This window comes from Sphaeramia orbicularis, chromosome 12 (assembly GCF_902148855.1).
Source record: "Sphaeramia orbicularis chromosome 12, fSphaOr1.1, whole genome shotgun sequence".
Taxonomy (NCBI): Eukaryota; Metazoa; Chordata; class Actinopteri; order Kurtiformes; family Apogonidae; genus Sphaeramia; species Sphaeramia orbicularis.
In genome coordinates, this window is record NC_043968.1 from 14,612,359 (window position 1) to 14,627,203 (window position 14,845).

General features: G+C 38.8%; 1 protein-coding gene across 2 annotated transcripts in view; it reads right to left on the reverse strand.

Moving 5' to 3' along the window:
- col5a1 (procollagen, type V, alpha 1) overlaps window positions 1-14,407 on the reverse strand; it is a 75,351-nt gene extending 60,944 nt beyond the window's left edge. For both annotated transcript variants that reach the window (XM_030149605.1, XM_030149604.1), the window contains exon 1: window positions 14,012-14,407. In XM_030149605.1, coding sequence (XP_030005465.1) covers window positions 14,012-14,111 — 100 coding nt within the window. In that variant the 5' untranslated portion in view covers window positions 14,112-14,407. The remainder of the gene's footprint in view (window positions 1-14,011) is intronic.
- Between the last annotated feature and the right edge of the window lie 438 nt (window positions 14,408-14,845).

A 14,845-nucleotide genomic window follows, 5' to 3' on the forward strand; every position in this document is an offset into this window, starting at 1 on the left:
TGCATACCGCAGGATGACAGAGCCTGAGAGCAGATGAAGGGTCTAAACAAAAAGATAGCTTTGTCTGTCATCAGCTCATAATGAAGAGACAGACAGAAACTCACCCACCAGCCAGAACGTGTCAATCACTCACCATGATGACAGAAGTTCATTTAATGAGCTCTACCTGAAGCCTCTCCAACACTGCAATATGTCAGACTGTCAAAGTGACGGTAAACGTAGATATGTCACAGATACCCCAAGTGATCTGTCATTAGTTGAAATCTATGTTTTAGATAATCACTTCTAACTCCAAAACTGGGAGACCATGTGAAAAGGTGTGATACACATCTTTCTATATTCTGAGCCTGTTACACTGGTTGCTTAGCAACTGAGGCTTAGCCAGTCTCCAACAAACTTCAGAAACCTTGAATGGAGCAAGCTTAATTATGTGTCACTATTAGCACAGAACATGCAACATTAACACAGTGACAGAGACTCAGGTGGACAGGATTGTGTGAAAACGATTATTCACATGAGAATTTAATCCATCATATGAATAATGACCTTAGAGGTTTAACCCTTTATAGTTCACTCATAGAAACACTCTGAAACTCAAAATTTCAACCTTAGTGTGTTATTGGAGGACCTAACAAGACTTGATTACTTTTGTGAAATTTTTCAATTTTTTTATTGTTATGTAGAAAATCAAGGTCAATGAAGCTGCCACATTTGGTTCCTTACCCTTAAGTGGCAAAAAGTAAAATAAAATCCAAGAAGTAAATATAAAAAATACAAGAAAAACACATGTAAGGCGATAGGAACTTGTATTTCAGAACATTAGAACAACATAAGTGCTGATCCAGACACCTGTCAACACCCACATTACCCCTCTGAACATCATTCCTTACATTAGTACCATTACTTCATGGTACCTAACAAAGCAGCTACACTCACTGTTCATGCAGAGGTGGACCTTACAGACCCTGGAGACCACACTGGACCTGAGATTGTTGCCTCTTGCCTCACTGTAACTGTTGCTGTCACTGTCTTGTAATGTATGCGGAAATTACCAAAAATAGTCCCTTGCCCTATAAAGCGTTAAGATATTTCAGGGGAGGTACATTAAAACATTTCAAAATCTGCTCAATAGTTGCATCTACATTAATAATGGACTGAAAATGTTTGATTAATTAAGCCCATGTTGCCAAGAAACAAACAAATGACAAAAACTGCTTAAACCTGTCAAAATAATATAAGTATCTCAAACAAAGCATAACTCTTCTGTCAATATTATCAACAGTTGTCAGCTGTTCATAACGGTCATCTGTAAACCGGAACAAATTATAAAGGTTACCATCACTGTAAAAACTGCTAAAATCCTGTGCATGTGCCACTCTTCAGAGAAGCTGTGCCTGTTTTTGTGGATCTATGAAGCAAAACTGTACGGGCAGTGCCTTAAAGCAATAATAACAGTGACACACAAACTGGCACTTCAAACATTTTCCGATAATGTATTATTTAACAAAGAGCACAGCAGGTCAGAAGCCCAACACACCACTTTGCCATTTTGTCAAACACAAATGTCACAAATGTTCCCTCTAAAATCCTTGACAGCCTGCTTTGACACCACAGTGCTTCTCTCTAACCTGCCAACATCCAACAGCACATAATTATCCCTCGGGAGATAAATTAATCAATCACTCTGATGGGAACGGTGAGTGAGTCCTTACAAGGCATGGAAATAAATCGACTGCAACCACATTTACACCCACACAACTGTTACTAGGACCTGCTAGTAACGGCTGATTCGCCTTCGTTTTTTTCAAAATGAGCGGTCATAGTTGATCTTTTCCTGCAAATTAACATTAGTTACATCGATAGAGATCCTTGCGAATGTTTTTAATTAAGCAACGTCTGTTTTCTCACCCCAATAATAGCCCTTTTCTGTCACACACTCTTCTCTTGTTCCCTTATATGGACACAACCTTGCATTAACTCTGGTGCTAAGGACCATAGTGGGGAGACAATCTTAATAGGTCGCCCATAAACAGACTTAACATTGCGTTCGTTTACTGTAATAGTGAAGGGAAGAGCAGATATTTAGACTAAACATGTCACAACACAAGCATCATTTATATTGCAGCACATAAAAGGCATCTAACCTCATACATACACACACTAACAGTACCTACAGGTAAACCATCTCCATTTATCAGATATTTCTCACAAGTTACGCTCCTTTATTACTTTACACACAACAGCAACACACACACACACTGTGAAAAACGATGGAAATAACTTCCTCCGGGCAGCAGCCTAACAATAAGCTATCATAACAACAATAACAACATCATAAGAACAGCCAGCTCTGTGGCACAGAGGAAGAGAAGGGGAAACCTTTAAGGAGCATCCAGTCGATGCTAACTGTGTCATGACCCCTGCTGAGGAGTGTTGCTTTTGCTAATCCAAACTGACAGTAAGTAATCCCATGAAGATCAGCAGCTTTTGGGGAAGTAAACAATTGTTATAAGGAAAGCCCATTTTCCACATCAATGAATGTTTTAAAAAGAGAATTAAATTATCCACTTGGAGCCTCACAGTGTACAGACTTCTCTCTTTTTTGGGACTTTTTTTTCTATACTTGCCAATCAATGTTTCTTTCTGTCTGTCAGTTGTATGTAATATCAACCTTTCATCTTCAAGTTTGCTTTTTCCTGTGCAAGCGTTTTTCATCAAAGGCCTCATATCCCCTGATGGATAAAAGTGATCATAGGAAGTCTGCTGGGTCATCAGGAGGTGAGCCACGCAGTGAAGGCCAATTAGCAGCTTACAGGAAAAAAAAACAGGAAGGTGAAAGGATAGCGGAAAGTACCCCTGCTCATGTCCCGACTATGATACAATAATACAATGTGAGAATCAGTAAACGTTTGTCTATGAAGCAATTCACCCAATGAAAAAACATATCGTTAGCCTCATAGCATATTAATAGTTTAAGTCATATTGTGGGCCAAATTATAATATCTGCATAACTCTACTTCAGTGGCAATGACCTGAAAAAATATGACTTCAGCAATTATGCTATGAGGCTAATGATATATATAAAAAATACATGATTAGAGTCAATTCTTTAGTGATGAACGATTGACCCATAAAGACCCAGTGCTACTTTCATGGCAGTTCTCAAATGAATTTTTCTCTCTGTTTAATCTTTCTTAAGTGACTTGTCATCATTTATTATAATATTATCCTCTATATTTTGCAATTTTCACTGCAAATCATGTATTTTCCTATGTTTAAATTCCTATACCATAATTTCCGGTCTATAAGCCGCTACTTTTTTTCCACACACTGTGAACCCACGACTCAAAAATGATGCAGCTTATTTATTTTTTGCGGACTAACAATCAATCCGGCTGTCGAAAAAGGAAACAGAGCTGCTGCACGTAAGTTTGGCATCAATGAAACGATGGTGAGACGTTGGAGATCGGGTGGGTGCGGCTTATAGTCCGGAAAGTACGGTATTTAATTAAGATATTCATGAAAACTTAGGGCTAATTCAAAGACTATTTTATCAAAACAGAGAAAACTAAAGAAAAAGTGAGTCCATCAGCAAAATATATCATTAACTGACCATAAACCAAGTGTCTCCATCCACTGTGACTTATCAAACTGCATGAGATTAACTGGTGAATCAATGTTATAGAAACTACTACGCAGCCTCTGGACGTCACAATGGGTCATATTTGATGACAATAAAAAGCTGACAAACTGTATTTTACACCAATTATTTACATGTATTGACAGGATTAGTGGATCAACAAGTTTTAAACATTTTAGATCAGTAGATGCTTTTGGTCCCCAGTGGAGGTTTGGATCTTTATGGGTTAATAGCAACAATGACAAGCAGTGAGCATCACAGCTCTAGAGAAAGGCGCAAACACAAACACCATCAACTCTGTTTCTCTGTCACTTGAATGTACAGTACGCTCATACAGCTTCATTCATGCATTTCTGTTACCGACAGCTGACCCTCCAGCGGATGCTATCCTGACCACATCCTTACCCACAGGTATGAGTCTCAGTCCCACCTTGTTAAGCTGAGATGTTTACCTACTGAGCAGTGCTGCTCCCTTGAGAGACCAACACTTCTGGCATAAGATGCTAAAAATACTTTCCGTCTTACCACAGCCCTTCACATCCAAGAGGTAGGTTGTCCACACACATACAGAAACTGTTTACATGACACGGTCTTGTGTACATTTGACCACCACCGGCCTCTTTCCTCCTCAGCTGCTTCAAGTGCTGTAATGCCACGGAGTATATCACACCAAGGGAGTACTGTAAATAAATACAGTCCATCACTTCAACTTATACGCTCGGTGAAAGCGCTTTGATGTACATAAAAACAAATCTTTCATCCGCCGCACATACAAAATACTGAACCTCTCCTGCAGACATCTAAACAAAACATAATAGCCTTTAAATGAGAGTCAGTGCAGACGAATACAGACTGTTAAAACAGTGCTAAAAATAAAGCAGCTCAGTTAATACATTAATTTACTTGTCATATGTCTTTGGAAAAAAAAAAAACACTTAAACTTGTTTCTTGTATTGAAGCATTCAAATAAACTTTTCTATAACCTTGTTTCACAGCAAGATAAACTTTTAAATTAACAACCTATAAAGTATTCACTTCTGCATTTACTTTGATTCTTTTTCCGAGTGCTCAGTGGAAATGTATACAAAGTAATAGCTATAGCACTGTATCTTTGAAGTGATGTGCTAAAAGCAGAGCGGTTTGTGTTGGGCCTTTTATGGGTTTGTTTGCCAGACATAGTGGCTGATGTTGCAGTACAGTAAAGGATAATGAATTCGTAAAACAATACAATCTAAGTGTGAATTATTTTTAACTCTACACACTACATGACATCCAAGTGTGACAGATAACGGGCACGATGCGGTATCATAAATGTCTCCGCCTCCTTTCTCATTCTGATTTCTTTCTACCTTTCTTCTCTGTTTCTCTAAACAGTAGCTTCAGTGCCAGATTTGTAATCCTGTTTTGGGCTTTTTGCCAAGACTGTGGTGGATCCCACTCCCCCAACCTATCCATCTACCCACAGTTTCCTCAAATGCACACATACATATATATATACACACATAACAACACTTAGTGACTCCAGACTGGACCATTTCATTTGACAGGAGGAGGGTTGCCGGACCAGTGAATTAGGACTTTTTCATGGGGGGAGATTAACATTCTTGTCTCTTTCACTGCCCCCTAGCCTCCTCCTCCAGGCCTTCCTGAAGTGAGGCCTGACTCTGCAGGCACATGCTTGACCTGGCACTGAGGACATGGAGTAATTAGAAGCCATAAAGAGGACCCTGCCTCTCTTCGAAACCAGCACAGCTGAAAACAAGAATGCCCAATGAGAAACTTCCCCCTCCTAGAGTGCATCACAGGCAGGGTGTTTGTATTTTTTATTATTTTTTTTATTTCGCCTGATTCTGTTATAAAACTTTAACTGAAGCCAACTGTTGTGAGGCTGGAGCCTTACTGTGAATACAGCAGGTTACAATTAAGGCCATTAATGACTGACTCCAAACTATGTACTTTTAAAAAGAGGAAATGACATGTTCTCGTACAAATTAAAGGTTAAATCATCACAACTTGAACACTTAACACATGATATTTAGCCATACACAACATAACATCTCAACAAATATGTGCGGTATCTTGATCCACAATACTTACTTACATCAAATTATCTGATCTATGAGTGTAAAAGGATAACATAGGATGTGATTAGACCTCAGAATCACACCGCAGGCGTTATACTTCCTAGACTGAAACTAATACATGTTGCTTTAAGCATGCAAATACTACATACATTCTCTTTTACTTTGTTTTAATTGATTATTACTTATGTTTTATTGATTATGTTTTAATTGTAATTGTGTGTTTTTAATCTGTCTCTTTTCCATTTTTGTAAAGCACTGTGAATTGTCCTGTGTACGAATTGTGCTCTACAAATAAATCTGCCTTGCCTTGCCTACACTGCTGCAGATATGTATTGTATGTTAATATACAAGACATCACTGAATCATGTCATCATGTCATCCTCAGACTGGCAAAGACCATTTCTTGGCTTTCGAGCCTCCCCTACACATCTAAGCCTTGTAGGTAAAGCTCAACAACCCCAACACTCACCTACACACATACTGTAAAACGCAACAATTCAGATACTATTGCTTACAAATGCAAGTGAGGTGTTAAGTTATATTTTGAAAAAGCTATTAAGCTAAAAACTAAATATTACATATGATATTCACGGCTTAAAATAATTTCACTTATCAGTAGATAAGATTAATAAATTCAGTGATTTAACAACTTTACTCCCACCTATGGCAGTAAATGAGCAAATATTAAATAAGATCAGTTCAAGTAAATATCTACAAGGTGACCATTTTTATTTCATCTGGTATTTTGTATGTGTTTTCTTTAGAAAAGTATGCAGCTTCCCAAACTTGGTTAGCTTCAAACCCTGACCTAGTGACCTGGACTGAGAGCTGAGCAGCACGTGAACGCAGCATCAGAGAGGAAAAACCAGTGTAGGAAATGAGAAGAGAGTCAGTGAAGCCTTCATTTCCCTGGTTATGATCAACACATGCAGACAACTCCAGCCACTATTTATAAAACTGATTGGAAACAACGCAAAGAATCAGATTAGAACATAAGAAATGACAAGCAGTCAGACATGAGCACACACTTAAAAAATGTACCCTGAATCTGAAGATAAATTCTCAGATATTTTCACCTACACCCACAGAAACACTGTCTCTCTCAGACACACAAAAACACAAACACAGACCTGAAAGATGATCCCGAGAGTTTTTCTGACCAGAGCTTCTCTTGTGTACTCAGAGCTTTAGCTGGACTCTTATTGCTTTAACAGGGAGAATACCAGATGGTTTACTTCACTGTCTCCATGCTGTAGCTCACAGCAGTGAAGATAAATCAATGTCTGCTGTCCACCACAGACTAAAGTGGAAAAACTGAGTCAAGATTCCATCCACAGTGCACCTCTGAATTCATTTTATAGCAAGAAACTGTAGGAACTGCACTTTTGAGGCATATCACCATCATCTCCATTATATCCTTTTTGTCATTCATTCAGATTTTTCAGTTGTGCTGTTTTTGCAGCAGCTATATTCGGTTATTCAGTTATTTCCCAATTCTCATCAGCAACCTCATTTCCTTTTTTTTTTTTGTTTGTTTTATCTTTTGCTGCTTTGTAGCCTTTTCCTCATTCTGTCTCTCCCCGAGCAGATATAGTTTTGACGCCTGACTGTTGAGAAATTCATGATAAAAGAGAGCCCTGCAGTGGTGACATTACAGAGCAATTTCCTCTCACCCAGTCTCGCAGATTTCCATTATTCCAGCCTCAACACACCGGCACAAAAAACTGAAAATCTATTTATATGAAACTCCTCTCCATAATAAAGCTTTTTCCATTTTTCTAAGAACAATCATACTGAGGAACTGTCAAACCGAAGTGGCACATTTTCTCACAGTTAGCTTATCAGACACATTTTGCAGTTTTTTGGGTTTTTTTTTTTTTTTTTTTTTTTTGAGTAATGATGGGAATCAATCCAAATGTGCGATGTTTTCATTCAACAGAAAACTTTTGTCATGTGAGAAGTTAATGACCCATTTATATTTGCAACAAAAGTTCTCACCAGGAGAATACAGTGACTGCCAACAGTATTAGTAACAACAAGCAAAGAAAATTAGAGAAAAAAATGCACATACAACATGTTCCCCAAAACAAAAAGAAGAGCATTTTTTTCTATAACTAATTAAATTACCAACTCAAAGCTTCATCATCTCACTGCTCCAAGTCAAACAAGTAATATGAGAAATAAAGTTACAGAGAAGACACCCTTACAAAAGAAAAAAAAAACTATGTGTAACAATGGAAAAAAATAACATTTAGGCAATCAATCACTGTTTTGTGTGAATGTAGTAACAATCCTTATTGTAACTGCAGTAATTACGGCCTGGGGTAAAGAAAGCTAATGTAGTGCCAAACAATGTCTATGTATTGCTGTCTATTCATCTACTGACACTTTTACCAGTGTTGCACTTGAGCAACATGAACCCTGTGGGTGAACAGAAATTACAGTGTCAGTAAATTACATGACTGACAGAACGCTACTTTCATCAACTTTGAATCGTTAAAATCAGACACCAATTCATGTCACATGTTGTAATGTTGGTAAAAATGTGAAAAAAAACAAGCATTTTTCAAGGGAGGAACACGTCTCCTCCTCTCGTCTCTGTGGGTACTGAGTGGTTTCTACATTTTCTGCAGCTTGCTTCAGCACGTATTAGATTTTGCGGTCGAACTCCAGATCTGTGTCTCGTTCTCTTGTTGGGACAAAGCTAAATTAATTAAGATTGTGACTTAATTACAAAATGGTGCTGAATAAGCAGGACCTGGCTGTATGTGTCTTGCTTTAATGTAGTCTTTCCATTGCACTAACTAATTTCGTCAGCTGTAAAGTAAAAAAAAAAAAAAAAACAACAAAACATCAGACTGCTGTGGAGCTTCTGAAGTGACCAAAAAACCATTGTATTTCTCCTAGTAGGAAAAAAAACTGCTTACACTCAGTAATTCTACTGCCCAGGCTGTGGCTAAGCTAGGGCTGTGGAAGGGGGAATGGGGTTGGAAAGGATGAGTCATACATTGCTTTCCATGCTCAATTATTATAATACCCCATTACAGTGAAAAGCACTGTTTCCCAGCTGAACTGAATACTCGGCTTGTGATCCTGGACCAGACTTCCTTTTCACTCTGCCATGCGCTACACGCTGCAACAAAGCATACTGTTAAAAATGAAATACAGGAGTGGGAGTTGCATCATGAGCGGCCCATCCAACTTTTACATCACTAGTGTGTTCGTGTTGACATTTTAAACACCACTGCCTCCATTTTGTTCCCCTCTATATGTCAGGATATAGACAACACAATAACCTTTTCATAATTTGGAGCTATAATTGCTACAGTTGCCAACGTCTTTTGGCCATGCAACACCTTTAAACAAAACCATCAGCAACTGGCTTCAAATCAAGCACACTCTGTCAAGACTACAGAGCACCATTGAGCTGTGCAAAACAATTATTTGACCATTAATTAGTCTGGAAAGGAAAAGATGATATACTGTCCAGGATATGGCAAATAATGCGCTATTTGTGCCGCACAAAGGAACTCCTTAACTCGAATACAGGGTCAAAAACTTGTCCTGCATATTTTGTTTTATCTCCCATGTTGTTATCAGGCATTAGACCTGATTTACAGAGTCCTTTCCACAAAGCCTGCATTTACAAGCTGAAGTGGCACATGCAATTGCAGGGTCACTGCCTCTCTCCACAGTCCAGCTAACTCAGATTCCTTCCTCAGCGCCACAGCAATAGGCGCACACAAGAAGCCACTTTTTTCTCACCACCAATTATCTGATTGAGTTGGACACAACCTCAGGATTGCCACTTATAGGTGAGTGAGAAACAGCCCATTGAAATCACACAGGAAGTGTACAGATGCAGGATTAACTCATAGCTCAAACTAAAATGGCTTAAAGATGGAGATGAATGACATCAGTTTTGGCTCTTCCTGCTTGATCTTTGAGTTATACTTCATGTAAAATTCACACTAACCAATCGCTGTTTTTACAATTTGCTCATTCTGTTTGGATTAAATAAATCCATCCCCTAACTGGTTTCATTAAAAACTTCTTGTGACGTGAGAAAAAGGCAAAAAGTTGTCTAAACTACATAAATTCCTTCTGAAGAGGAGTTGTACAGATATAAAGAGACTGTAAATGAAAAACAGCTGCAGACCAGCTGTATTCAACCTTTACCCCTGCCATAAAGTTGGCTCTCTAAAACAAAAGAACCTTTAATGACCCTGAATGTGTATGTGCAAACCTGTCTGAAACACGAAGCACACCGTTCTTATTTTTACAAACTCAGCTCTAAGGCTGCAGATGTTATTTGATTAGAAATATTCGCTAAAACCAGCACTGAATGGTATATTTTCTTTTGAAAAATGCAACAGGATTTTTTTCCCCTAGTCCCCTGTTCCACCAAGAATGGGAAGAAAACATCTGGAAGACATTTTTTCTGCTTTTTGGAGGGCTTAGCAGACAGCACAATGGAACTTATCGGATCCAGATGTGAAAGAGCTCAGTAAAACAGCAAGGCCTTCTTCTGTTTATCCCTTTAAAAAATACATAAGGATAAAACAAATAACAACCCCTAATATATTGCAATTCTTGAATCGTGACCATATTTCCTGATTCCTTAGCATATCCGCTGGTCCTTTCACTACTGTCGTCTTTTACTATCAGTAGCTTTGGCTCAAATCCATCCTTGTTTTCATTTGCACAAGGTATTCAAAGAATGTTATTTCAGTATTTTTGATGAATAAAGTACTTTGCACGAGTAGGTGCTGGTCCTTCATGAATGTTTGTGACGGACGCCGACCCACCAAAAAAACTCTGGTTAATTAATGATAACAAACCACATTGAAAAAAATGAGTCACGATTCTCTAGGCTTGTGAAAGGAACCCACTGATCAGCAAAACTAAATAAAGCAGCTTGGCTAAAACACAAAACAAGCCTTTCTGAAGAAGAAGCCACAGATACACAGTTGAAAAGGCCATTTAAATGGTGCTTTTTAGTCAATCAAATTTTTTTAAAAAAATCATATTGTGATCAGTTAGAAGCTAGAGAAACACATATTTATCTTCACTTCTGATTCTGAAGGTGGAAAGTGTGAATTCAAAAAAATACAGAGTAAAATCTAAAGAATCTGACAAACCTAAAATATATGACTTCAGCGTACTGGTGAGGAGTGGCTAGAACATCTTTGTTCCTCCAAAAAGAATTCCTTTCTTCAGGCAATGAAACTGTAAACCTGACAGCGGCAGCAATTTGAAAGTCCTGACCTTCACCTTTGAACCGCTGAACCCTCTTCTCATTCCTGACCTCGATGTCTTATAGGCCTTCTGTTATTACCACTTTTCACATCAGTTCAAAGTAGGGTGTCGTCATTAATGCCTTGTCAAAATGACCTCCCGGGAGCGCAGAGGACTGGGATTCACTCCCACTAATAAAATAACTGTATGCAAATCCAGTCCAATGCTGTTAACCCTTAAACTTGGTATTGGGCAACAGAAAGACCACACTCATACAACTGCTGAATATGCTCTTTCTTTCCTTACTTTAGCTAGCAGCATACATGCTAGTCCACAAGAATTTAAGAAAACAGGCTAATCTAAAATAAGCTAAGATTAGCTAAGCTACGATGGGCATGCTGCATATGACCCCACGCTTAACTTTTCGTTACAAATTTCGCCAACACAATGTAAAAATATCAAAGATTAATAGTTTCTATATTCACACAAACCAATAAAAAATAGCAGACTACAAAATTGCACTTTTTTAGGCTTTGTTAGATTTTCTGTGTAACTACTTACCATAGAACCTGGTAATGGGTGCAGCTAACTGCTTCACAAAGAAAAGCTCTGACAATCTCACAGCAGATTACAACTCAGCAGCTACTGAAAACAGAGCATTTAACTGTTAAAGACCTCGAGAGTTGGTGGAGTCAAAAACAGGAATAAAATAAAAGTGAATAGTGGTCTGTGCCCACTGGTTTTAGAAATAGAACTGTTTGCTAACTTTTAGCAGCTAGTAAGCTAGCTAGTATTCCATCAAGTGGGTTAAAAAAAACATCTACATCCTCTTCTCAGATGCAGAAGTTACTTGGTATTTTTTATCATTTTTAGTGAGCTACATGTCTGCTAGCCTAATGCTTAATTAAAAATTAGCCAAATGGAAAAAGCTAGGCCCCAACTCTGTAGCCTTTTAGGACTGTCTATATTGAAGTGTTAGCATCTCGATTTAAGTCAACATAAATATATAATTCTATCTATAACTCTGTAACTCTGCTGTATCTACATTTGTAGTTGTGCACAAGATTAGATCTATGAACTACAGGTTTGTCCTAGTGCATGAACTTGAGTAGGACTGAATTCTGGGCACATCTTTAAAAAATAAATAAAAACAAAAAACAATTCTGATTGCCACTGGTCATTATTTTCATGCAGAGGTAACTGTTAACTGTGATAAGGGAGTACTACCTTTGATATAACTTCAATGACATAGTAAAAAGCCAATCAAATATTTCACTACTTTGTACAAAATGATTTATTAGTCAGTAATTACCTGTAATATTTTATGCAATTATATAGAATAGTGCATCGTCTAAAATAATGTGTCTATTCAGGCCACTGTCAGTTCATAACTGAATGGATATCCAGTTTTTACTGTTTGTCGACACTGATGGTAAGACACATGCAAAATATTGAAAGTATGACAATAATCTGACAATATGATGTAGTCTTTCACAGAAAATATCATGATATTATTGTTATTGTACTAGAATGATAGGCTACTTAACTGTGACAAATGCATCATTTAAAGCAGCAGTATAATAGTTTACATAAAGCCCTGACGTGTTGCTGGTAATCAGTCACCAAGTATTTCCAATTTGGCATGTGTCAAGTGTCAAGTTTCAGGAAGTGTACCAGTACCCTTGAGGATCACTTACAAGACTCTGGTTGCTCTCTATGTCAGTTTTAAGAGCTGATTAAATCCAGCCTGCAGCAACAAACTGGATCCAGTCCCTGCTCTAACGCCACGCAAAAATTCAAATCCAACTTCTCCTTTGTCACAAGAAATGATCCAGAACAGGATCAGATCATCATCATCATCATCATCAATGACCTCAGCTCAGTTCAGTTCACAGCCGCTGTTTATAGGTGCCATGAAAATAAACAGCCTACAGTGGTAAATTGCTTTAAATGCCTCATACTATATTCCATATGAGCCTGTAAAGCACATCTGTTTTTCTGTTACATTTACTTTACAGTTGTTGCTTTTGTTCCAGGCGGTGGGGGCTGAATTCAGGCACCACATCACAGTGTCTTTCAGAGCATCGGCACAGTCTCTGACAGATACACTCCGAGACTCGAGAAGCCACCTGTTCGACTAAAGGGCCTGTGACAGAGACTTACAGCAGACCACCAACCCTGCCAGGAGGTCTCAAAGGGGCTAATAATATATGTGGGCCAGACCCAAGACTGACCAACACAGCACCTCATGACCTCTGGACCCCCATTTCAGTCCCATAGTGGAGTGTGTAACCAGGAGATAAGACAAATATACCCAACTATCAAACTTCACATATATTCACTTTAATTTCATACATTAGCACATAAGTTGCTGAATGCATTTGACACAAACTGTGGACCGGTGTGTCTTTTTTTGCATAGAATCAGTGCTTATAGAGTGTGTGCGTCCTGGTTGGATTCCCTGAGGCGGCTCCACCCTACCACTTCAGACAAGCTGCAGCCCCTCCTTCTTATGAAAATGAATCTCATCCATCCCAACAGTTAAGAAAAAAGAAGCACCACCAAAAAAAAAAAAAAAAGTCTTTCAACTTTCAACTCTCTTGAACTGCCCCACAACCAAGAAAAAAACACACACTGAAACTCCAATATTTGCAAAGTGCATACATAATTTGGAAACATAAAGTAGGTTGCATCCAATTACTGTGTGTGTCAACTTTAACAACAAAAATCTAAGATGATGTATCCAGGCTTGGGTTGATGTTAAAAGCATGCAACTACTTTACAATCCACTCCAGACACAATAGGTGTGCGCTATGAGCCTCTTCTCTCCATAAAAAAACCGCTTCTTTCTTTCATACATTCGCATCTTTTTGACACTTTGACAAGTTCCACAGTCTCGGGTGGACCAAGCTGCATATATTAGTGCACCAATAAAGGCATTAAGATGAGTTTAGGAGGATAGGAGGAGGGGCAGAGGAGGAAAAAAAAAACTTTTCTTTTGCGCGCAGCTGCTCCAAAAGTGTATCCACAAATCTGAGGCGCATCTTACCTGAACTTGCTCGCGATGTGACAAAAAGCAGAATCACCGCTAAAGTGATTTGGGCGTCCCTTATCCTCCGTTTAACTTTCCATCTTATATGGGTATCCATGACCGCCACAGAGAGACGGTCCACGGCAAGTGGATTCACTTTTCAACTTGGAGAAACTAATTAGACTTGCAACAACCTCTGGTCAGGACAATACTGAGGAAAAAAAAAAGCCAAAAGTCCCAGAGAAAGAAAAGAGAAAAAAGGGGGAGGGGGGGTTTATCGTTATTTCTCAAGCAGCCATAAGGGTTTGTTAGTGTGTGTTCCTCCAGCTGGTTGACGGATGGACACACTGCTCCTCTCTCTCCTCTTTGCTCTGCTCTACTGTCCTGCACCGCTGCGCCTCCGATCACAAGTGCTTCCCCCTCTTTAGTCGTCACGTAGAGCCCCCTTCAAGTCCAACGGGGCAAGCACAAAAAAAAAAAAAGAAAAGAAAAAAAAAGAAAAGAAAAAAAGTCTTCCCCTTAGGCTGTCAGTCAGACCGCGGACAGGAGACTCAGGCAAATCAGAGGAGTCCGTATATTAGAGCCAGCCCTGTTATTGGCCGAGGGAGGGAGGAAAAGTTGAGAGAAAGTTTCACGCCTACTATTCATGCACTCTGAGTTCTGTAGTTTCAGAGAGAGAGAGAGAGAGAGAGAGAGAGAGAGAGAGAGAGAGAGAGAGAGAGAGAGTCAATCCCTGCGTTTACATGACAACTTTTATCCCTGGTTTAATCTGAATTTTCTAGGAGTACAAATGTATAGCATTTATTTTGTTTGTCTCATTTGTATCAGACAGCTATTATTTGGTGAAGGAGT